The sequence below is a fragment of the Pararge aegeria genome, chromosome 3 (assembly GCF_905163445.1).
Source record: "Pararge aegeria chromosome 3, ilParAegt1.1, whole genome shotgun sequence".
NCBI classification, from domain to species: Eukaryota; Metazoa; Arthropoda; class Insecta; order Lepidoptera; family Nymphalidae; genus Pararge; species Pararge aegeria.
Window position 1 is genome coordinate 4089379 of NC_053182.1, and position 26833 is coordinate 4116211.

Sequence of the window (26833 nt, forward strand, 5' to 3'; positions counted from 1 at the left end):
TGCACACATCGCCATCCAGCCCCAAAGTAAGCGTTGCTTGTGTTATGGGTACTAAGATGACTGTTGAATATTTTTATGAATAACTAGCTGTCTCGGCAAACTTCGTGCCGCGGATATTTTTTTTTTTTTGATGAATGTTATATTTTAATACTTATTATCCTATTCCGGTCTAAGACGACTCAAAAAAATCAAATATCATAGAAATTGTTCCAGCCGTTTTTGAGTAATAAATGGTGTAACTAACAGAACTTTGTTTTATATATATAGAAGATATACATAAATACTTATAATATACAGATAAGCACCCAGACACTAAAAAGTTGCGGGAATTCAAAATTGCGGGAATTCAAAATTCAAAAATTCAAAAATTCAAAATTCAAAATTCATTTATTTCAAGTAGGCCTAATATAAGCACTTTTGAAACGTCAAGTCTGTCTGTGTGTAGTGACTCTACCACCTAATCGAACCCAAGCCTTGGACTCAGAAAGCAGGGTCGCTACCCACTGCGCTACTCGGCCGTCAAAATGCGGGCGACGCACGCGGGCAGCGGCTAGTATTAGTATAATATGCTATTGATGGATATCTACCGGCTGTATAACCGTAATGGTTACTTTCAGTTTTTCAGTCAAGGCCGACGCTCGAACTGGCTCGGAGAAAAACGTTTTATGGTAAATCATTGTAAGGAAAATGAAGGGAGCGTGACCTTACATAAAAAGCGCTTTTTAGACGAATATTGCACGCTATGTGCTCGTAGGGCATTCTAATATACAGGGTGTTGTTTTTTAAAATAAAAACTCTTTTTTTTAGTTGAAATATACAAAGTTTAGAGAATTATATACTAATTATAATAGGCATTCTAATATAGAGGATGTTGTTTTTTAAAATATAAACTTTTTTTTAGTTAAAATATACAAAGTTTAGGGATGTAGTAAAATGGAAGTTTTTTTAAGTATTACATAATAAAGATCGTTAAAACCAAAGCAGCGTGGTTTATCTATGCTCTAAAACAGTATCTTCTATGAGAGAGGGACATATCCCTAGCAGTAAACGAGTCCTAGATGTTGAAGATGATATTAAGAGTAGCTAGATGTTGAAGTTTTAGGTTTTTAGAGCAAGAATGAGCTATGATTTTTAGATAAACTGAGACTAAATAGATAGATAGATAGCAATAAGACTGAATACCATTTTTCAACAACTTTGACCGTGTTATGAATATATAAATTGTCAAGTCTAATATAGTGAAAGAAGCAGCACTACTTCTTAACATGCAAATTCAGGTTAGTTTTGATATTTATCATTTACTATAAATGTGTGAGGGCAAGAGCTTATGTATGAAGGTAATTAATAAAAGTATATATTATCATTTAGTATCATCATCGTCAGCTTCAGCCTATTAGAATTCCACAAGCACAATCCTTCACTTTTATAAGGAATTGACCGCCGTAATAGGCATTTTGACAGTAACAAAGAATCGCGAAATATTGTATTTATCTAATGATATCTGTTTCATGTATTATGAAGAACGTATTATTATTTTATCGAAGTGCGCTTGGTATTTATTTTCAATAAATAAAACTGCAAAGTCTACAGATCCATATAGGTTATTTATCAAATTTTAGTAAAACTAGTAATAATAATCATTTATTTAAGACGTTTCCATCCAAAGATTGTTAGTATGTTAGTAATAATACGCTTTTGGGAGTGGAATAACGCTAATTTTACCGGGCTAGTATTGACAGTTTTCTTGCCAGAAACCCAATATCCAACATTTTTTTTCCTTAACAAGATCTCGTGTATCTGTAGACAAACATTCTAACTAATAGCCAACATGACATATAAAATATATTGCATAGAAACTTAAAAAATCCAACGCCATACTTTTCAATATAATGAAACACCCTATATAGGAATCAAGGTTTGTTTCCACTTTTCATTTTGCAGCTCCGTTCGTGATTCCCATGACACCTCATTTGTCAAAATCACCGCAATAGAGGCTTTCTTTTTTATCATTGACAGGTTTGAGCTTGACTGCGATCACATCTGATGATAAGTGATGATTCAGCCTAAATAGATTCAATCGCTTAGTAGTTGGTAGAACGGATTGGGAACTAAAAGGTCGGCAGTTCAAATCCGGTGGAATGCTTGCTCTGTCGTAGATTATTAATATTGCGCTTCATAGATCAGTAATATTTATCATATTCATCATAATACCGTTTTACCGGCCCAATATAGACTGTACGGGAGCTATGGTGATACGCTCGACCGTAACAATAGGAAGATCTTCCTCCGAGCGGGTGATCGTGCTCGGAAACCGACGTCCAAACATTCATTTTTGGAAGTTGTATATAACATTTCGCTAGCGCGATGCAGGATTCTTGGGGCGCCATCTAGTTCTGTTATGTGGAGACCGCTACACAGACCACCACTTGTCTACTCTTAGAAAGAGGAGGGGCTAGACCGTAGTTCACTACGCTGGCCTAATTCGGATTAATAAACTTCATAAGCCTTTGAAAGCATGATGGAGAACTCTCAGGCAAGCAGGTTACCTCACAAGATATTCCGTCACCGTTGATGCAAGTGATACTTTAGTTACTTAAAACGCACATAACTTATAAAAGTTATAGATGCGTGCTGAGATTCAAACTCGGCTCCCCGAAACTGAAGTCGAAGTCCTACCGACTGGGCTATCACCGCTTTAAATTGTTATAACACCCTTTAAAACATTCATTCACATTGTAGCTATGTATTATTGAATTCCTTAGTAGGTTAACAGCCGTGGACTAATTCAAGTACAAAGCAGTGCTCTGTGTCACATAGTGGCCACTTAAAATAGAAAAATAGGTCAGATGCACCATGTGTCAACATTATCATGTACGTCTACTACAGAATTAACAACCAACATACAGAAACCGTGGACAGGCATATTGAAGCATCAAAAACCACTCCACTTTAGTAGTGTTTCCCGAACAGGTGCTTAGTCACCTCATTCCATTTAGCAGTACACATTAATTATATTCTCTCGAATCTTCTAAACTTTTACCATAAAATTGAGAAAATTAGAAAAAGTTTGTGATGTAGCAATATTCCGCGGGTGTGTCGTCGTCGAAGTGTGCGGTACGTATTTACTGTTTTTGGACACAATGCTCTTCATGATATAATGGCTGAATGAGGGTTCTGTATGTTTTTAATACTATGACGTCTACTACACAAGGGATTCTTAAATATAAGATGAGAGGAAAAGCACATCAAAGTGTTCTAACTTCGACGGCATTTATAAGGCGTTATCATTTATTAATAATAAATATTTGATAATAAATATTTTTTCATATTTTTTTTTTTCATATTATCATTATAATAAATATGAATTTAACATTTTATTACAAGTTTTTTTGTTGGATATCTACTTAATACTTTGAACTATGTAAGAACATCTTTTTATTCAGTTAACTCCTCACTTATGTTTAAAAATCGAACCTTATTTTTTTTATTTTTTCATTTATAATGTTGCAATAGGCTTGTAATTAAAATAATTACTTTACAAGTGATGTCCACACGGAATGGTGGAACTTAAATTTTAAACTATATGGTTTTTATCAACGAACTAATCAGAAAATAACTTTTTTAGTCAAAAAGGAAATATTGTTAGGACATAACATTGAATTATGATTATTAAAGACGCCTAATATTAGGATTATTTGAGTTCTGAAAGTCTCATGAATTTATTTGGACGCTACAAATTCCTGTAGTAAGTGTGTATAGCGTATTGGTATTATACTTAATATTAAACTTATAAATATTATACATATAAATATTATACTAGTAGCAGAGGATAACTTTTATCCCACGAAAATTTACGGTTAATGTTAAAAAACCGTAATGGACGCGGGCGAAGAACTCAACAGTTAGTTAACTCATAATTATTAGTCATAAATTTACGCACAATATACAATTGTTACTCTTACAAATAAAGAAGGTAATACAGTAAAAAAAAGGGGGGGTAGAAGTTACACTTCTCTGACGTAACAAGATCCAAATTAAAAATTTCATAAATTTCGCCTTATTCTACGTTTGTAGAAAAAGGTATTTAATAAATTGAAAGTTTTATTACAACGCATTATCAGTTAGTTATAAAGCTAGTTAAATAAAGTTTATTTAAATATCACAAAAATATATTTCTTTATAATTAGAGAAATGGACATAATAAACATGAATAAATTTGGAATACTAATAGACTCATTATCGGACAACCAAAATTAAAATTTGAGATTTATGTACAATTGAATCACCGGAATGCGCCCGCAGACTATGTACAATTTGAAAATGTACACTGTCAAACCTTATAGCTAACTCCAGGGTGCCGGTTTTTTGTGACGGTGTGCGCGCGCATCGTAAAAATTTTCTAAAAGAAGTATAACTTCAAAACACAAACAGTTATTGGTGACTTACATATAAATAGGACATAAATAAATATAGCATTTATTGACTTAAACTCAGGCGAAAAGCTCCGCACATATTTCCACAGCCCGAAAATCGCAATATATTCGTTTCTCAAAGTTTTCCCATTTACCATAAACATTTGAATAGGGAATGGCCTCCCGATGATTTTCGCGGTTCGCAGAACATGTTAACCCAAATAAAGGGCGGACATTGGCACAACTCGTGAGCACTGTTTTCTATTCTTGAATGATATTATTTACTTTGTAAGGCGAATTCACAAGACCTTTATTTGTTTGAATGAAGTTTTCCTTCATTTGATGTAACTTTTAGGTGCTTATTTAAGCTTCGAAATTAATGATGATTTTTAAATTTAGATTTATCCCACGCAAGTAATTACAAGTTCTATCATTCCCAAAATTTATTCAATCAAACCTAATGAAAAGCGGTGATAGTCTAATGGTTAGGACTTCGAGTTTAACTTCCGGGGTGCTGAGTTCCAACCCCGGCACGCACCTCTAACTTTTTTAAGTAACGACCTCCCTGGCGCACCGGTGAGCGCTGTGAATTTAAATAGGAGGGCCCGGGTTCGCTAAGCGATTTAGTGTTTAGGTGTCATGTCTTGTAGAAACCGATTAGGGGTGTGACTACCATACCATATATCCCGGAGCCGCCCAATATGTACTGAGGCTGGCTACCGACGGGGTTTTAGTGAGAATCGGGTATCTTTTAAGATTTTTCCCCCGTCACATAAAAAAAGGGGTCTAACTACCACACTCCCTAACAGGTTAGCCCGCTACCATCTTAGACTGTATCATCTCTTAACACTAGTTAAGATTGAAGTCAAGGGCATATTTATAGTGGAATTAAAAACAAAAAAATAATCTCACTTGCTTTAATGGTGAAGGAAACCTGCATGCCTGCGGGTTCTCCATAATGTTCTCGAAGATACGATACGAATGATACCCAATATGCGCATCTTGCACTGGAGCATCGTGGTGGGTTTCAGTTCCATGTCTCTGTGTCCATTTCTCTATGAGACTTCTAGAAGGTATAGAAGAACTTTCTTTAGGCAGATAATGATAATGATGGTCATAAATCCGTCAATGTAAATTTCTAATAGGAACTGCCACTGCTATTTAATTTAAAAAACGGTCTACAAATTCAATGAATACGTATCGAATAGGTATTATTAGACATTTTAAATGATATGCAAATTGTTCGAGTGTAACGCATATGTATACCTACTTATAATTCATTTTAAATACATGAATAAAATATTATCATTATTCGACAAACTTCATTATTAGGATCCGTTTACTTCAATAAAATTAGTCTATAAACAAAGGTTTTTTTTAAAACTAATATAAACGGACAGTATACTACGCATTTATATACAGTACCCATAACACAAGCTACGCTTACTTTGGGGCTAGATGGCGATGTGTGTGTGTATTGTCGTCGTAGTATATAATGTACGTAAGGTTCATGCTTTCATATTAACCCATTACTGAGCACGGGTTGGACAATGAAAAGGGGTTAAGATCGTAGTCCACCTCGCTGGCCCAGTGCGGATTGGTGGACTTCAAACACTTTTAAGAACCTCACGATGTTTTCCTTAACCGTTGAAGAAAGTGATATTTTAATTGTTTAAAACGCACATAACTTAGTAAAGTTATAGGTGAGTGCTGGGATTCGAACTCGCTCTCCCGAAAGGGAAGTATGAATCCTAACCACCGCTTCCAAAAATTGCGTAACAGAAATTAATAAAAAAACCTACTTGACGTTATTATGAAAATGAAACTTAATTTGCTGAAGTCCGCGAAAAGCAGGAGAATCTGTATGCTGTAATTTATAATTTCTTCAATCCTTATACTCCAGACCAAACAGATCTTCGGCAATGAACGCACGTTTCGCTCTTAAGCGGAGCATCTACAGGAGATATTGACTTTACAATGAATAATTGTTAACAAGTATTGTAAAGTCAACATCTCCTGAGGATGGATATGCGGACTATAGCAAATTAAGCTTAATTTTCATAATATATCATGGATTTCCGCAAAGTAACGCCTGCTTCTATCCAATACCTCCTTGACCTATTATAGTTATATATGAGTACTAATAAATGCAAGTAGCTATACTGTTTGTTAAAATAGTTTTCTTTTTTTTAAATCATCGATATAAATTATGTGTGGTCGAAGAAATATTTGTCGCTAATTCAAGCCACAAATAAATCTGTGCCATCTCTTAAAATAATCATAAACATGTACAAATATAGACCTCGACCAAACTACGTCTAGCTTTTGTCATGAGGCATTGTAATGACAAAAGCAAGGAGGTTTTTCCGAATATACGTATATTCGGAAAAACCTTGTTTAGACCGGTTATATGAAATACCAACCAGGTTAGGTTGTTGTGCTCAGTGAAATCTCACTGGCAAGGCGGCAAGACAATGTTATCTAGCACGCCTAGCCTGCCTGGTGCTCTTTTTAAATTTAGCACCAATATTGACTGTTCAATAAGCCATTTATAGTCTTGAAAATACACTTTTGAAAGGTTTTATTTTTTGGGAAACCATCGAAATTTGTTTTTTTGCAATTAAATCAATTGTCTAAAATGGGAATAAAAATCATAACTGTCTTTTTATTGAAAGAGTCGTCATATATGTTTTGCAATCGTAGCACACTCTTAACCATTCATGACATAAAAAGCACAGTATTTTAAAGTCCGAAGAGGTTCTAAAATTATCGATAAAAGTTCATTCTTCACTCTCTTTCCCTCAGTACCTAAAATATGAGTACCTTCAAATCAAGAGTGAATAGGCATCTTCTAGGCAAGCCCGCTCTACCTTAGGCTGCATCACTTACCTTCAGGTGTGATTTCAGTCATAAAAAAAATTCAATAGGCATTTCTTACATGATTTTTAAAAATTGTATATATATTTTTGCTTATCAAGATGAGTGTTTTAGTTGTTCATCTGAAAACATATCTACTATATGTTACTAAACACGTCCTGTTAGGACATAGAGTAAGTAAAGAGTTCAGAGGTATATTTCGAAATAAAAAATACCTAGACTCTAGACTGACGCTTCTACATTGTAATTACTCTACCCACTGACCGTTGCCACGGCACTTTGCGCAACTCGATGCAACCGTCCCCCCTTCCCCCTCTACAGTACGCGTGCGCGTGTGCTGCATTCCGGAACCGGGTCGCAGCCGAAATTCCGCTCCCACCGACGTAACCTGGCCTCCCCCCTAAGCGGGGGTCATAGCGCAAATAATAGGCTTCAAAGGCTCAACATAGTCTGGCCCGGTATACGTGCACGCATGCAAATGTACAGTTAGACTGTAACGGAGTGCTTGGGAATCAAATCGATACCGTATCGGCCCGTGCAGGCTGACGTTTTAGCCGAAATGGTCAAAAATTATAAAGTCCGTGGGGATTTACGAGGTTCCCGGGCCAACAGGTAATTTTATTGGTGTTTCTAGCATCGCTTTTGTGTATATTCGATGTTTTGTGTTACATTTTATTGCTACAACCCAGTTTTCATGGAAAAGTAACTCTTGGCGGAGCCTCCGTGATTACGTAACATCCATGATTTTCATTGTTCATCTTTTTCCAATACGAAGGATTCAGTTCAGATTGCTAATATGTCGCTGTTTTACTGCGTTTAGTGCTTTAAACACAGAAATATAACGCGAGGTGGATTATATTCCATAGTTTGTGATTTTCCTTAGCATCGATTTTAATTTTTATTAAATCGTTGTTGATTCAATACTAATCGAATTGTGGCTATTTTACACTTATTTATATTTTTCAACTGTGCCCTAAAAAGGTAGCTTACTTAAGTGTTTCACGTTTAGTAGTTTAAAATGGTTATAGTAAATGAAAGAAAAAACAGGGTATCTATCAAGTAATCAAAAAAACTAGTAATGGAAGTGGGACTACGCGTTTGAACTTTTGTCTCTTCTTCAAGTGTAAATGTGTTATTACAATGAACACGACTCAACTCATACAAAAATCACAAGCAGTCGCGTTTTAATTTGGGTCACCAATTAAGTTACTAATTTAATTCAACGTCGCATGACCAATGAAGTTTTACATAATTAACTCACCTACGTTTTATCAAACATAGTATTAAAACTTTAGTATGTATTTGAGTGAGGAAATAGGCTATTAAATTAAAGCTTTAGCCGTAAAAATAAAACATGTTTCATTGATAAACAATCTTCCCGATACTAAAGTATTAGACATTTATTTTATCATTCACAAAAAAATTGGTTGAATATTTATATTTATACAATTATTCTTAAAGTTCAGAGTTCATATAAAGGTGATTTTTTTTTAGTTGAGCGTTATAAATGAGAACAAAGGAAATATAGCAACTGTAACCTACTTTTAAAACGCGGAGGTCTTTAGTCTACTCAGCAAACAAAGGAAAATCACAAGCGCGATCACTGCAATAGTTTACGAGCTTAAAAAACACACATATTTTAGTAATATTTCTATGAATAAATTGTAACTTAAGTCTTTCTTATAGTCAAGTCTAATTTTTGTTATAAACCGGGATGTAATTTTGTTTTAAAACTTCAGTAAGAGTAAGATGAGTCTTAAAATTGATTACCATTAAAGGTCCAAGAGAAGACATCACAATAAAGAATATTATGGCGACCTCCATTTTTAGCATAATCCACTTTTCTTGTCAAATACCGTCATCTTCATTTATGTTTCCATTCGTGTATTTTAACAGAATTTTGGAGGAACATAACTTTAGTAACGAGTAGTAGTAACTTTACCATAAAAGATTTTCCTGGTGCCATTTGCAGTCTATATTCTTACCAGAACAGTGTCCTTCAATTTTGATACAGCATTGTAATATCATCTCTGATTCTTCTGATTCCTACGGATTTATGTTTGACTTATTCCGTTCAAAGCTTTTAACAGTACCTACTGAATTGTGATGTTTGTATGTTTTGACATATGTTTTTGTCTAGTGGTTTATGCGTATTGCGTACATACATACTAGGTATTTTAGTAAATCCATACTCTTCTGTTGTATAATATGTGTATTTATTAATTAAATATTCGACCTGTGTATGTTCATATAAGTTTTTTTTTAACTCCCGACGTAAATGTTGCACCTACTCCACCTTACTACCAGCATCCTTAAGCTTTAATTCTAGCAATTTCGTTCTCTTGTAGATATTCTTTGTGATATACTGCAAAAGAGTAACTCCATCCATCTCCATATTCATTTCCCTCTTAACTATAGATTGTGTAAGTTATTTAGGTGTTCCTTGATACTTTTATAACTCGCCACCAATCAATACACATTTCCGCCTTATAATAGCGGTATTAATAAATAATGCGCTGGAGCAACGTGGAAACTTAGCAGCTGTTGTCAGGAGGATTAAAAATTCACACGCTACCTTTGTTAGTCTACGGTATCGATTGTGAATTATCCTAGTTTATTTTAAGCGAAGCTTCAATTTACGGAACTATATAGAGACTAACGCCTGAAGTTAATAATCAATCAAATATAAAATTCTTCTAACGACAAGTTGAATTTAATGCAGCTATTTTTATAATCTCCATTGAGATGTGGACTACTAATTTCAACCTGTTGTCTATCAAAATTATTAATTAGGAACGTAGTTTTAACTTGAAAGGTTATATAGGATTGAAAATTAGAATATGGAATATTAGTTTTTTTTAATTAAATTCTGAAAGCTTACCTGCGTAGTAAATTGTATAATTTTAATAACAAACTTGAAAGACCCGCAAAGCCAAAAAGCAACAATTACCATTTTACATAGTGCAATGATTAAAATAACTGATGTTATGGAATAAAGTGGAGTGGAACCGTTAGGGGATGGATGGGGGTTGACATTCCTTTTAGTTAGATCATAGGAATGATATAAAAGGAGTGCAAAATTAAAAAGATGATTACAACGTATTAGATCTACAAGACAAAGAGCCCATGCGTTCTCCACAAATCTTTAGATTAAATTTTAATGACAGATTTAAAAGCAATCTTATCATTTTTACAATATTGGATAGGGATAGCTCTGTTATTAGATCTGTTATCATAATATGTATATGATCCTTTTAGCTTAGTTTTGATGATTTGCGTACAACAAGTGAACTCAGATTTGCCGACGGTGGCATTTTCCTAGGTGGCATTCCCCATCCATTGCCATAAACCATATAAAATTATCCCTGAAACTCAAATCTAAACAGGTTCATTATGAAAATTAAGCTCAATTTGCTTAATTCCGCTTGTGATTTATTATTTCTTCCATGTTTGTACTCCCCACTAAGCAGATCTTCGGCACTGTCTCTCCACGCACGTTTCGCTCTGACACCAGAGGTATCCTCGGGAGATGTTGAGTTGTTAAGTGAAACTTTCATTAAACATTTATAATGATTATTCATTTTTGTTTAATTCATTGTCAGTCTTTGTCCACGAATCCGCATTAGGCTGGCGTAGTGAACAACGGCCTTAACCCTTCTCTTCGCGGGAGGAGACCTGTGCCCTATAGTGGGCTGGTAATGGGTTGATATGCTGATGATTCATTTTTGTTGAGACAGATTCTACTGCTTTTCGCAGAATATAAGAGATTAAGTTTAATTTTCATAATATATTATTGAATTCCACAAATAACGTTGGTCTTTTCTTGCTACAGGGCAGGTATCCGAGGCGGCCCGGGTATGGACTCCCAGCAGCAGCAGTACTGTCTGAAATGGAACAGTTTCGGCTCCAACCTGGCCACCTCGTTCGCGAACCTCTGGAACTCAGAGAGTCTCGCCGACGTGACATTGTACTGCGAAGGTGAGTGCTACATTTTTAAACAGCATCTTAAAAGTAAACCACGGAAAATGGGCAGATAAATACTCGCAACTTTATAATCTGTTTTCGTTCTTTTTTATGATCTGAATGATAAATTAGTAAATAATTCAAACACTCACGTTAATTATAATAGAAACGAAAATACTGAAATGTCACTATTTTATAAATTAAATGCTGAAAATGGATTAAACAACTTTACATATACAACCAACGACGAAAATAAACTTTTAATGCACTCGCTATCGGATAAATACATCATAGACACATTTGTATATCGGATTTAAAAATATACCACACCAACCGAATATATTATACAAAAATACAAGACCTCGAAGTATACGGTGTTTTCGAGGAAAACATTGGTGATTTATTGTTTGAACTTTACATTTATACAGGAATATTTGATGTATTTTTGTCGAGTCCAAAGTTAAATAAAATACGTATGTAACATCTTTATCTAATAGTATCTTTATCTAATGGTTATTTATCTAATATAAAATGACGGAGAGTAACATAGAGTCTTTTTGTCAGCCGGTTAACGTAGTGGGCGCGACCCTGTTTTCTGAGCTCGAGGCCGTGGGTTCGATTCCCACAACTGGATAATGTTTGTGTTATCAACATGGATGTTTTTAAGTGTCTGGGTGTTTATCTGTTTATTATAAGTATTAATATATATTATGTTCATAAAAATATTCATCAGCTATCTTAGTACGCATAACACAAGCTACGCTTACTTTGGGACTAGATGGCGATGTGTCTATATTTATTTAATTTATTTTTATTGCCACATCCAAATGAACAGCTGAAATGCGTAGTGCTGCGATGTGTATTATTTACGATGTAGGTATTTCATTGATTCGAATCGGATGTTAGACCTTCCGTAGTCGAACGTGAGCTTCTTTATATCCCTATTTAGAACGCAGCATGAATTCTGTGTGTACAAAAAGACTTATCTTATCAGCATTGTCGACGCCCGCTGAATAGATTTAGTTTTTAATAATTTTATCCTTACTCTTATCTGTTTTTTGTCTTTATTAATCGACCTAATCGGATGCCTAGTGATTTAGGTGATTCCTAGAGAAGAAAACGTTTAACGAACTCTTTTGTGATGTTTAACAGCGTTAAGCGCCTTGTAAAGTTACAACACCGACTTTGCGGATCGCTACGTTTAGGGGACTCGTAAACTGACACTTGACAGATGAAAAAAACAATAAACTCGTTTTTTTTAATAACCTTAAATCCATACGAAAAATAAAAAAATATGATAATAAATACACAATATACCACACCTTGTAGCAAGAATCATGGTTAGGTTATATGAGCTGCCTAGTTGAAATCGATTGATGAAAAGAAAAACTACGTTCATCTATTCACGGCTCAAGCAAATTTAGCTTAGATGTAGCTTGCATCATAGAGACAATTCTAGAGATCATAGAATAGGTATAAAGTGTTAGACGATTAATATAGAATATATCGTATCCCACAGAGTTTTTAAATTAACAAAACAAACGCCGACTAACAGTTGGAAACAGTTTGTAGTTTATAATGGTAACATCTGACGGTCCACTAATCTTATGCTTAGGCTCCTATCCAATCGGCATTGTAGTTATTCCAATATTCCAATAGGTTGTGCTTAAAAACAGGGTGTAATAAAGACTACTGGACATGGGATTGCGTTGTAATTTTTCTAAAGATGTCAGCACTGGCGTAACATTATAATAATCAAAGACTAATTACTTCAAACTTTTGTCTTGTCGTGGCTAGTTACCGCCCACCCACCAGATTCCTGTACGATGTCACTTACAAACCGATTAGGGGGTATGGTTTAAATGTAGCTGCCATTCTCTCTAACATGTGAGATTGCAGTCACGGGCTAAGTTGTAGTGCACTAAAAAAAAAATAGAGACATACCAAGCGCCATTATCGGTTTTCTAACCCGTGTTCGTATCACTGTTTTAAAAGTGGCTAATATGATTCAAAATAAATTGTTACCTAAATTTTTATGTAGGTATTTATTTAATAGACTACTTAATTTTGTATTCGAGTTGCTTTTATACAACGTGTAAATGACCGAAATTTGACTTCACAGGCTTTAGGCGTACATTATTTACTGTGTCTGTGACTTATCTGTGAAACCGAAACGCTAATAGCTTATGAGTAAACCACTGCCCTAGTTTTTAATGAAAGAAATAAGTTATAACCCTAAAATCAAATGAGAAATTAAAATCAAGTGACTCCTGTCACTTTATTTGGTACGTGTCGCGTAACGTTAGCACTATGCGCGTGTCGGTCTTTTATCTCCACTAAATTTCATATAAGTTCACTTATAATGTTTTGAATTAGTTTAAATGGAAAAATAAATATGCTTGTTTTGATTTAACATTTTGACATGGTGATTTCTTATGAAATATAATTATGCACCCTACAACAGTATTTCGTTTTTGTGTTACACGTTGTATATTAAGTGTTTCCATTATTTATATTAACTTACGTGTCTTATGTCTTAGTACAAGTAGTTCTCGCTCATTATTCAACTGGCCTACTCCAAGACTTACATAGTGATTACGATGTACCTACTTCAATGATTAAAATCGGACGTGAGCTTAGCTACAACAAGTCTATATGCGAGAAGCTATGGGCTTGAAAGCTTTGCGCTGGGCAAGACCTAAATAGATATTGTCTTCTTTTACCCCGATGGTACTATAGTGGAAGTCGTTGACCGGCACGCTAAACTAATTTGTGGACTTTCGTGCGTTTTTAATTTGAATAACCCTTGCTTTAACTGTTACGTAAAACATCGTGGGGAAGCCTACGTATGTGCGAGTTCTCCATAACGTTCTCGAAGGCATGTGAAGCCAATGCCACTCAGCTTTGCAACTTCCCTAGTAAGAAAGAAGCGTTTACTCAAACTGTAGGTAGATTTTATAAAAAGGCTTTATTTTGGAAGCAATGGGAAGGCCATTGCTGAATAGATTTCGCAAACAAACTTATCATAATGCATGCTAATTGAAGAGTTCGTACAACTCCGCGAAGGTTTTAATTTTGATTACGTATTTACTATACCGATACCAACACATACAAATATGCTTATAAAGTCTGTAATATATCAGAATTTTTAAAGTACGTGTCGTTGTTAATTTATTTCTCGACTATCATTAATTATTATATTGTTAGTGACTTCTATTAACAAACTAGGCATTATGATTACCATCCTTTGCCTTTATCGGCAGATATTACAAAAAGTTATGTTTGTATTCTCTTCGCACAGGGCTCTCGTGGTAAAATTGATTTTAAGCTAAAAGCGCAATTGTAATTATAGCAATTATTTTTTATATAATGAATTATGTTATCTAGAAAGGTTTTTGTTAATTAATTCGTCATCGATACTAGTTCATTTTCACATTCCTTATAATAGTGTTTTTATTTTAACCGATGACGTTTGATAAAATGACGTTGGCAAAAAACCACCATTTTATTGACTTATGTGTATCACTTGTTATTTTGGTTGGTGATAACTTTTTGACCTTAAATATAAAGAAACAACCAAAGGTGTCGACATATTTGCTCAATTTTTTTAACGTTCCTAGCGTATTGTGCTGTGACAATTTTTTATTTCATAAGAAGTAATAGATAGTCTTTCTGATGGTAAGTAGAAAATAATCGTCCATAAACAGTAAACATGCTTGGGCACAGGCCTTGTCTCTCATAGAAGAGAAGGTTTTGGAGCATATACCCACCACGCTGCTCCAATTTGGTTTGTTGGTTTAGTGTTAAGCCCTGTTTTTATTAATAAAAAGTCGGAATCAGTTGATTATTTATTTATTTTATTCATTTATAGTCAAGGATATTACAAACTGCCTGACGTACCACGGCATTTATCGTAGGCATCTTAAAGTCGCGTATCGTTGTACAACACTACAAATTATCGCAGTTTATCACTATTATAGCATTACTAATTCCGTCATTCGGTATGCAAGTTCGAAATCTTGCTGAAATGATAACGAGGGTCGATGACACCAGCCTCCGATAATATATTTTCGCGTTTCATTTTTTACGGCCGTTTAATAAATTCCGTTGCATTTTATATTAGTTGATAAGTTACACGTGTATCGTTTATAATCATGTTATGTTATAGGTAACTTTGAAAACCTGCTAATATTTTAAAACGCGTTTATTACGGTTTTTTTAAAGCTCGAACTGATTTCCTGGGATATAATTTAGTCTTTGTTACTCTCCCTAAGAACTAGACTTTCTCTATGCGAAAAATCAAGTTGATGGGTTTCTTAGTAGTGTAGTGAAGGACGGACAAACAAATAAACAAGATTAATTTATAATATTAGTAAGATTGTTTTAGAAAGATAAAAATACCAAAAATATTGTAAGACACTCGCATTGAGTAGCCGCCATTGTATAACAGATTGCTCTAGCGCAGAGGATAGTAGAATATATTTAAATTTTGTAACTTTTCGATAAAATTATTAAAATAATTGAAAATAAACGTACTCGCTTTAAATGGTGTCTCACAGATTTAACAGCTGTTGCCCATAAGGCTAACAAAGCTGGATTTCCATCGACTTATTTATCTTAGTTCAATGAATTCAAACTAAACTTTTACAAATTGTAGACTTTAAACTTCTGAAATATTCAGGCTGTTCATTGCTGGAAACTGAATAGTTACTTGTAAAGTATTTCTTTGACTTAACACCTAGACGAATTCAGTCAGCAAAAATATTATAATTATTATTATAATATAATAATAATAATAGTTCTTTATTTGGTAATTATAACCCATCTTCACTATAGTATAACAGAATAATTAAAGACAGTAAAAAAAAATATATATGACATATTAATATTAAATATACGAAATAGTTTATTATTAATAGTTTATTACAAATTAGAATTTCTGCCCCCAGGCCGCCCTGCGTGGAGTTCAATATATACCTAGCTTGTAAATTGGAGACTCGTATATATTTATTAAATTATTTTTAATAAGTTTATTATTATTTATATTTTTAATATGATCGACCCTTATTAAAATAAGAAAGTTATAACTATACTATTTTTGCGGAAAAAGATGACATTAATTGATAAAGATTACCGTTAATTATCTAAAATGTCTCATAAGATTCGACTAAGATACCATACCATACCAATATATTGTTAACGACTTTTAATAGTATGTATATACTTACTCATTTATTGTATGTTAAAGTATTTAATTATGTAAGTGTTGTAATTATATATATTAGTTTATTTTTATATTTATTTATTTATTATATTATTTACTTTTTATCTATTTGTGTACACTAGTTTATGTATTAGCATGTAGTTATTCGCATGTATGTATTTTAATATTTGTACCACCAGCAGTCTATTCTCCTCTTCTTTTTTTTCCTAATTCTAAGGTTGCCTGGCAGAGATCGCTATTAAGCGATAAGGCCGCCTTTTGTATTACTACTTCTTTCGATGTTTCTGTTTTTGTTATATTTTAAATATGTTAATGTTGTGGTATACAAATAAAGAGTTTAATAATAATAAGATTCTCTACAAATAAAGAATTGAGGTTTAACTAAATTTCATATAATGAAGTGCTTAATAAATTTCATACAATAACTATTGGTAACGTGATATGTGTTAACTAGTACCCAATCTATTAATTACTTAAAGGAAGATTGACGCTACAGTTAGAGCAACACTTTTAAAGAGCGATTTGAAACTCATAATTCAGAAATTCGAGTATGGTTTTCCTAAATTAATAACTGAGTCATAGAATAGATAATATCGTAAATTTTGCGTTTACAACATTGTTTTCCGTGAAATAGTGCTTCAATTATAAATTATTATCGATAGCGGCATTTCATTTCGTAAATTATTCACATTAACGTTTAAAGGCCGTTCAAACATTTTCCTCAATAATATATTTTCCTGTACTCAGCTGAGGCATCGTCACGTTTACATTATGCAACAAAAATAGTCGCGAAACGTGCTCCAAAACATTTTCATTTCATTAATTTATTAACTGAAAAAACAATACAGTGATAACTGCAATAATTTTTATACACCAGATTGGGTTTAGAACCCTCGTAGCTTTAGCTCTACGAATGATTTCACTACAGATGAAAATAAAGGTATAAGCATCAAAGGTGCTTTTTACAGGCATATTAAAATAAACTTTGACTTATATGTTTTCAAAAATTATTTAAATGTCAAACCGATTGTCTGTTTAAAAGTTCGCCCAAATCGTATAATTGGCTGGCAGAGATAAGTGATAAGGTTGGTATTTCATATGCTACAGCTATCTTCGTTTCAGTTTTTTTAATTTCCTTAACATGTTATGGTAAATAAACAATAAAAAAATATACTACGACAATTCACATATCGCCATCTATCCCCAAAGTAAGCGTAGCTTTTGCTATGGGTGCTAAGATGCCTGATGAATATTTTTTTGAATTATATACATAAATAGTTAGAAAATACATATAAACACCCAGACACTGCAATAAATTCATGCTCATCACACAAACATTTTCCAGTAGTGGGAATCGAACCGACGGCCTTGGGCTCAGAAAGCAGGGTCGCTGCAAAAGGCGCCAATCGGCCGTCAAATACATAACATTCTTAAATGGTACATAATATTCAAATACATAATATTCTAAATCTTTGTGCCAATAATTAATGAAAAAGATAATTTTTCTAGATTATTATTACAGTTTCGATTGTTAATGATCAATATGGTCAAAAATCAGATGGCAGATAGAATTTAGTACTGGTATCCTTATCTACAAAAAAAAAGTAGAAAAAGCAAGAAGAAAACCAGGGCAAAGAAAGGATGCAGAAGAGAAGAAGATTTTAGATGAGACTGATTATAATTTAGGGCGTATTCCAGAGATCAAACAGTACCCTGACCAACCGACTGACAGATAAAGTCGCAGAACCGTTGAAGACAGAAACATTTTATTGATGAATTTCTTAATGACAAGGTTGCCTGGAAGCAAGCCGCTCCGCTTTTATCTCACTCAAGATAGAACAATGATTGTTAAATTGTAAAATGATGTTAGAAAAGAGCAACTGCTGATTTTCTTGCCTGCTTCTTCTCGGTATAATCTGCCTTGCGAACTGGTGGTATAGTCACTACACACATGCTAGACGTTGCAAAAGTGCTTATGTTAAGGCCTGCACAACAAATGAATTTTGTTTTTTTTTTAAATCTGGTCGGTTATTTTATATTTAAAAAAAAAATTTCGTTGAGAGTGGACAACCTAAGACCAAAAACTAATAAGCAACACTGAGCTTGTAAAAAAACTTACACGTGCCGACTTTTACGCATTTAAAAGCGATGTTATCTTATCTGGGGCGAAACGCTCGAAAACAAATGACGAATGCACTTGTTATCAACGCGTAAAAAAATTACCGACCATTCATTCTTTTCTTAGTGCCAAACTTTCTAGATAAAAATTTTAAGAAACGGAAGAAACATTTTAATGTTGGTTTTACTCCAGTGCAATCATTAGCATTGTATTATTATTAATTATATTATGACGGCCGATTGGCGCAGTAGGCAGTGACCCTGCTTTCTGAGTCCAACGCCGTGGGTTCGATTCCCACAACTTGGAAAACGTTTGTGTGATGAACATGAATGTTTTTTAGTGTCCCAGACTCTGAAAAACGTTCATGTTTATATGTATAATATTATAAGTATTTATGTTTATTATTCATCAGACATCTTAGTACCCATAACACAAGCTACGCTTACTTTGGGACTAGATGGCATTAGGAGTATTGTAGTATTTATTTTATTCATTTAAACATCTTTATTGCGTAGTAAAGGAGAAATGAAAAATATACTTAAAAAATAGCCTAAATAACCTTAACCATAGGAATATACCTACATCAGAGACGGGAAATCGCAATTACAATAAACAATACATAAATTTACACACTAAAGTACATACAACTAATAATTAATATAATAAATTATTAAACGAGTTAAAAAAAATAAGATATATATATATATATATATATATATATATTCAATTATAAATATTTATATATATTTACTATAGATAGTCGTAGTATATTATTATTATTTTATTATTAATATTTATGCTCTGCTACAAATTATCCCCTGAATTCTTAAGTGGCGGTAACGGATGCATTTTAAAATCGTAGCGGAATAACCTGAGCGGTATGGAAATTATAAACCCATATCCGGTATTTAAGCGATGATTATGACAAAATCGCTCAGTGGCACGTCTTTGACAGTACAAGAGATAAAAATGCAACGTTCTGTATATAATGTTCAAGATAGCAGTCACACAATCTCAAAAAATCTCTGTATGAGAGAAATAGGACAATTTATTATTTAGAGAATTCGTCTATCTGAAAATCGAACCTCAATTTGCTGGCTACGCATTACCAGGTCAAGGCGAGCAGGGACTCATCCGGCGCAGCCTAGATTTTATAGATTTCGACGCAGGGCGCATGCGAAACCATCTGTAATCAATAAAACACAATCCCGTTGGCAGAAATTACGTAACGATCAAGTAATTAAATTCGATAACACGGTAGCGCGAGTCTAGCTGAGATAAGTCTATTACAATAATCTTATATAGCGTTACCTTTTAATAACTAGCATCTACATTGTTTATTATTGTTAAAGTTTTAAAATGCTGAAAAGAAAGACTTTTATATCTATTTGAAAGATTAATATGAACTTAAAATCAAGTCTAAGGTATTTGTTTAGGTAAACTTATTGTAGTATACTACTCCCTGGTGCAATGGTGAGTGCTGCTGTCTTAAAGGTTGAAGGCCCCGGGTTATATACCCGGCTAAGGCAATTTGGAAATTTTCAATTTCTGAATTTTTTCTGGTCTGGTCTGGTGGGACGCTTCGACTGTGGCCTGTTACCAACCTACCGAAAAGAACGTATCGATACGATGCATAGAAATGCATAGAAACTTATTCGATGATTTTAGTAGGTATGGCATACCCATACCAGGTTAGCTCGACTATTACTTAGACAGTATCATAACTTAATATGAGCTGAGTGAAGGCTTGTAGAGGAATAAAGAAAAATATATTACGGCGCTGTAATAAGGATAAAATAGGTTAGTTATAATATTAATGTTGATTTAACGCTTTTCAAACCTCATGACGGGGCGTATTTCGGCTTGAAACTGGGCAGTGACTATGCCTTTGTAAATTTACTATTAATGATTTAAAAACGACGTTTTTTCTATTTGATGACACCTTAGGAACATATAACAAGAACAGAAAATAAATATCAGCAAACAAATACGAGTAAGTGACGTAAATAAAATTATTTATATTCTTATAATAACTACCTACATAATACCGTCTAATTGCTCATTTGGTTCAATAGATGACGACTTATTTTCGAGCCCGAAGTGATCGAGGTCGCATTTAGAGGAGAGAAAGGAAGGGCGGAGGGAGGCGGGTGTCTTTAAACGGGGGTTGCCAAGGATTGTTGTTTCATAGAGCTAAGGGTTTACGCTTGAATTTGATAGCTGAATGAAAGTGTCTTTAATATACTAGATGTTTAAATCTTTAATATTTTGTATAACATAAACATGTAAGATATAAAAAGGAGCTTCGATGAACACGAAGTCCCGGAGGGCTTGAAGAAACCTTTTATCTTAAAAAACATAAAATAAACTTCTTGAATGCGTAAGGAAATGATATTAAGTAGTTTTAGCAGGCAAAAACATACCAAAAGTAAAAACTAAAAAAAAAATGCTCCGTAGAACCTACAAGTCTATTATCCTCTTGTTTTCCTTATTCTAAGGTTGCCTGGCAGAGATCGCTTCTAAGCGATAATTATACTGCTTCTACAGGTTTTTTTTATTCTTCTGTTTTTTTTAACTGGTCGAGTGCAAATAAAGAGTATAAAGAAATAAATAGTTAGGTAATAATGAAAAAAACTCTATTTAAATCAAACGTTTTTACACTTTATCGATCTGCTTTGACGTGGTAATAAATAAACATACTTCTACACTTTACCAGAAGTGGTAGGCACTTATTACTTTTAGGCCTGGCCAAGTTTGTTGTGGGCTTTTCTTAGACCAGGGCGCGTTTGGAACCCTCCTAGCTTTAGTTTTAAGTTAACGAATGCAGTTATCACCATCACCAAACATTAGTGTTAACATGTTAAATGTATGCACGTTTCATAAGTGCCTGTGATGATGCCTACATGAATAAAACATTTTAGAATTTTAATTTTTTAAGATTTGAAATTCATAAATGGAATATTATCGTGACGATTATGACTTTTCATCTGATAATAATCTCACGTGACACAGACTTAGTTTGGCTGATGTATGATGATGATATTAAATGTCACTAAATTAATATTATTAAGTGAAAGCTTTGTGTGTAAACGTTAAACTGTAAAGCGTAATGCAGATAATAATAAGGCACAGGGCGTAAGATTTCGAGGTCATATCTAGGTAGACGAGTGGGGGCGGTCCGGGGACGAGCTCAGAGCGTCTGGAAATTTGACCCATTTCTGAAATATATGTTTTTGAAAACTAATATTACGTCTTTATAAAAGCAGATTGCTAAGCTAAGGCTTTAAAATTTAACAATAAATGTATTACTTCATTTCTAAATAAGCCATTCATTAAATAAATAAATAAATATACTAAGACAAGCCCCAAAGTAAGCGTAGCTTGTGTTATGGGTACTAAGATGGCTGATGAATATTTTTTTTTATGAATAATATACATAAATACTTTACGAATATACGTATAAACACCCAGACACTGAAAAACATTCATGCTCACAACACAAACAGATTCCAGTTGTGGGAATCGAACCCACGGCCCTGGGCTCTGAAAGCAGGGTTGCTGCAAACTGCGCCAATCGGCTGTCTAAGTAAGCTGATAATGATTCATCTTCTTCTTCTTAGGGTGCCGTCTCCTTACGATGGCAATCAATAAGGCTATCTCTACTTTGGACACCGCTGCTCTAAATAATGATTTGGTGGTCTTTCCAAACCACTGTCGTAGAATTTTGAGCCATGATATTCTTCTCCGGCCAGGCCTTATAATGATGGGCATTTTAATTTAATTATTTGTTGTAATAAATTAATATGTAACTTGATCACTGTGAAATAACAAATAAGTAAAAAAAAATTAACTAAAAAAAATCGATTTTGTTATACAACTAAAAAAGCAAGAAGGATATATATTCTACAACATTTTTAAGTCTGTGCCAACTAATATATCAAAATGGAACATGGGAAGAATACCGTCTCAAACAAAACAAAAATTTTAAATCGGTTTATAATTGATAGAGTTCTGAGCTAACAAAGGAAACAAAAAAAAAAATTAACCGAATTGAGAAACCCGGTTAAAAAGCTTATTCTTCAAAACTTCGCTGTATTTGCACATATTTTTGGATTTAGTCTTCCATTATATTGGTAAGGTCATATTGAATGCCGAGATTGTGGACTATAAGAGACACTTGCTGTGAGATTTTTATCAGATATCTAAGCACCTTGCTACTTTGATAGCGTTGAAATTCATGCCTTTTGCCTTCAGAGGTGGGAGTGAATCTCATTTTATTTTATGCATGGCCGCACTTCGTCTTAACATTTCACCGCCTTTATTATTATTTCGCGTTTTCATTTAACTTTGTGAATTATCTTTTTTATTCATATATTTGATTTAATATTTATTCATTCATTCACATTTGTGTTTGTGTTTATTTTCAATGCATTGAATTTCTGTGCATTGAGGTCAGAGAACTTATTTATGAGATTTTACTCACGATAACTGCCTAGCGGCTCTTTTTAGTTGTCGCACACTAAATTCATAATGAAACTTTCATAGAATTCTAACTCTTATTATTCAGGCTATCTTTACTCTTTGAAAATTATGTTTCGCGAAAATTATAATGGGTGTCTTTATCAAATATCGCTCTCATTTTTTTGTAACCGCTTCAGGATATAATTAATAATAAAAGTTAAAAAGTTTTGCTTGTATCACCTTCAGGACACCGTCTATTTATACCTAAAATAACGTTTGAATCCGTTCAGCTGTATATACGTGATTGAATAACAAACATCTATATATCCTTACAAATGTATACCATCCGATCCTTGCTTAATATTCACATTAGTGTGTTAAATGTGATAAGGTTTATGGTATGATTAGAGTGTTAGCAATGGTTTATTGCGAATGCATTTTTGTCAATGTATCTTACAATGGGCATGTATGAAGATGTAGAAGACCTAGTCTAATACGGGCTAGATTATGCGTAGGCATAAAATAATCCTCACAAAAATGAGACATAATTTTTATCAACACAATCGTATGACGTCGTGTAAGTAAACCTTGCCCTTTGTATTACGTTATTTAATCGCATAGTTTAGGAGATATTAAAAAAAATAAAGGTACGGGAAGTTTGAAAGACTATGGGTGATACAAAAAATGTAGCATAAAATCAGCATAGTTATGCAGTATTTTGTCACACTTCAACTGAGACAGCTAGAGCGTGACAAAACACAGAATTCGAACGTTATTCTAGGTGTATATGAGTAAGGTATCAATATAATATAACATTACGTTACAACCCTTATTTAACGCTGGTGAAACCTCATGGAGCAGCTGGTTATATATTTATTTCTATACAAAACTTAATTTATCTTAGGCTCTAAATAAGCTCATTCTAAACAAAAAACAAAACTAAATATAATAATGAATCAATCAACTTAATCAATACGTAAAGTAGATAAGTACGAATAAGATACCAATTAAAATATATCTCTTAATACATATAATATGGTGATCTTGATATCATAAAAGTGCGTAGTGAAACGGAACTCTAATTCACGAATTTCCACCCCCGCTGCGTTTCCAGCGTGTTTCCAGGCTCTATGCGGAACGCATCGGCGCCACTCTATCGACCCGGCCGCTATGTGTGTCGCGAGGCCGCCCCCTCCCCCCGCCGCCGCCGGGCTACCAGCTGACATAACGCACTCTGTAAATATTGTCGCCATGCCAGCGTAGTATCCAGGACTGTCTCTAGACTTTTTAGAAAGTGTTTACACTTTCGTTCCGGCCTTACTAACTAAAAGTGAAACGAGAATAAAAGGCTGTGTCTTAAAAGATTTTAATTTATTGTAAGTAAGCATTTTGCAGTTTTGTCGCGTTTATTATAAAACTGGTTATTTACCACGTTCTTCATCCGCGTTTATTACTGTTTTCTACAAATCCCATGGGAACCGCTCGTTTTCCTTGAAAATAGTAGCCTATGTTATTCTTCAACTAACTCTATGCCAAAATAAAGTCGATTGGTTTCATACATTGCGTGAAGCTTCCTTCACGCAATGTATGAAACCAATCGACTGACAAACAAACGAACACACTTTTGCATTTATAATATAAGAAATGATAAGGATTAGTAAGAACGACTCCTTTGTTTAAGTTTTTCGAAAAATTACGAAAGGATTTGATTTTTGATCTTTGATAATGCGAACAGTAGATATATGACTTTTATGATATCTGTATCATACTAATATTAACGTCTTAATAATTAATCTTTTCCTCAAAAGTTATTACAAAATTCTGTTCGAGTATAAGCCTAAATGTGAAGGTGAAATAACTTTACTACATTTTTAATGATCGGGAAAAACATTTTACTAAAACTCTTAGCATAAATATCCCGGATAAGCAAACTATTTGGTCTGTCTATCCTTTGCGCGTCATTCCATACCCTTGATTTTCGCCATCTACGTTATCGACAATGCAGCGTTTGCAATTTGTGACGGCCCCGCGGAGATTGCTTTTTTATTAGTAACTTTTGTGAATTTACTACTGTGATTATTATGCCTTACATTATTTTACGTTCTTCTTCAGTCGCACTCCTCCTGTTTGAGGGTCGTGACTACCTCCACCCATGACTTTCCTCTTCACGATGGTACACCATGTCATTCTTTCTCCAGTTTCTTGGAGAGCATCGTAGACGGTGGTGGCGAGTGTGAAGCGAATCTGGTCAGATAGATGCAAAAGCTGCTACCACGTAATCTTTTTCTTTTTAATTTACCACTGACCAGTAGTTTTTAAGATAATCTCCGCCATACCTAGTAATATGTCCGAAGTACTTTAGAAGTATGTTTTACGTACTACTTTCTTATAATTAAGGGCACAATCAGGATTTCTGGCATAGTATGTATTATGAAAGTGTAATCTCGCTGAATTTTGGCATGTACCCTGAGTATATACTAATGGTACTCGCCGGATGTCTAAAAACCGAAACACAATAGTCAAAAAACTTCATGACTGAAATGACCTAAATACAACTTCGTAAAAAAAATCGGCTGATGAGTTCATTAGAATTTTTGTTTGGAGCCTCCTGTAAATTTAAATTCAAATTCAAATTCATTTTGTTTCAAGTAGGCCTACTTTATAAGCACTTTTGAAACGTCAAGTATGTATGTTTGTAGTGACTCTACCACCGGTTCGGAAAGCAGATTCTACCGAGAAGAGCCGGCAAGAAACTCAGTAGTTGCTCTTTAACCATTTAGATTATTTATAAAAGCTATATTTCAATATAGAATGTTAGTTACCACGGTATAGGACCATCAACGACGTTATTACTGTGCGACTACGTCGTAGAAACTATTTGTTACACTTTACTTTTGTGTTTGGGCTTAGGAAGGGGCGGTGGTGATTATATTGCATTTTTATGGCTTCACCCGCTGGTGTCGATTTCGTGCTTGCAATTTACAAAAATAAGGTTTTATGTAACATGAAAATTCTTAGTTAAGGTTGTACGCTACCTGTTTATTGTTCTATTTGGTGTTAAAATTGATATAATTTTGCACTTAATAACCAGTAATTTAGTTATTGTGCGTTTGTGTTCACAAAGCTTTAAAACTTATCCATGTATTGGCTTGACGTTTGTAAATTATCAATCTACTACCGGCTCACTACAGGGCACGGGTCTCCTCTTAGAATAAGATCGGTTGAGGAAGCTTTTCAAGTGCGGATTCGTAGACTTCACTCGCCTTAAGAACATTATGGTGAACTCTCATTATGCAGGTTTTGTTCACTGTTTAATAAACTGTTATTTTATTACTTATAACTCATTCACAGACTCAGAAACTTTAGAGGTAAGTTAGATGGGACGCTGTTCCCCTGAAAAATGTGCCGAAGACTTATCGACTAGGCTATCACCGTCATGATATCCGTAGATAACGTTGCATTCTATACTGTAGTTTAAACGTGAAGTCTTAGGAGGTGACAATAAAAGTGATACCAGACAGCCACTGCCAAGCGTGGCCGGGTTTAGCTATAGGAGGTTATTTTATGAAAAAAAAAACTTATACAACTACATACATGTCAACCTCTTTTATATTTAACTAGCTGTTGCCCGCGACTTCGTCTGCGTTTGATTTTGTTTTTAAAGTATTCAGTATCGCTAAGCCTTAAATGAGTATAGTTGTATATACATTTAACATGTGACTGTCAATTAATTATAGACAAATAATTTGCAATAAAATAAAATTGTGACTTTACTTA

At 33.9% G+C, this 26833-nt stretch overlaps 1 protein-coding gene across 1 annotated transcript in view; it reads left to right on the forward strand.

Annotated features, from left to right (window-relative positions):
• The first annotated feature begins 7848 nt into the window (after window positions 1-7848).
• LOC120636942 (zinc finger protein chinmo) overlaps window positions 7849-26833 on the forward strand; it is a 48533-nt gene continuing 29548 nt past the window's right edge. The window contains exons 1-2 of the mRNA XM_039908521.1: window positions 7849-7901; window positions 11122-11267. Of these exons, the coding sequence (XP_039764455.1) occupies window positions 7849-7901; window positions 11122-11267 (199 nt within the window). The remainder of the gene's footprint in view (window positions 7902-11121; window positions 11268-26833) is intronic.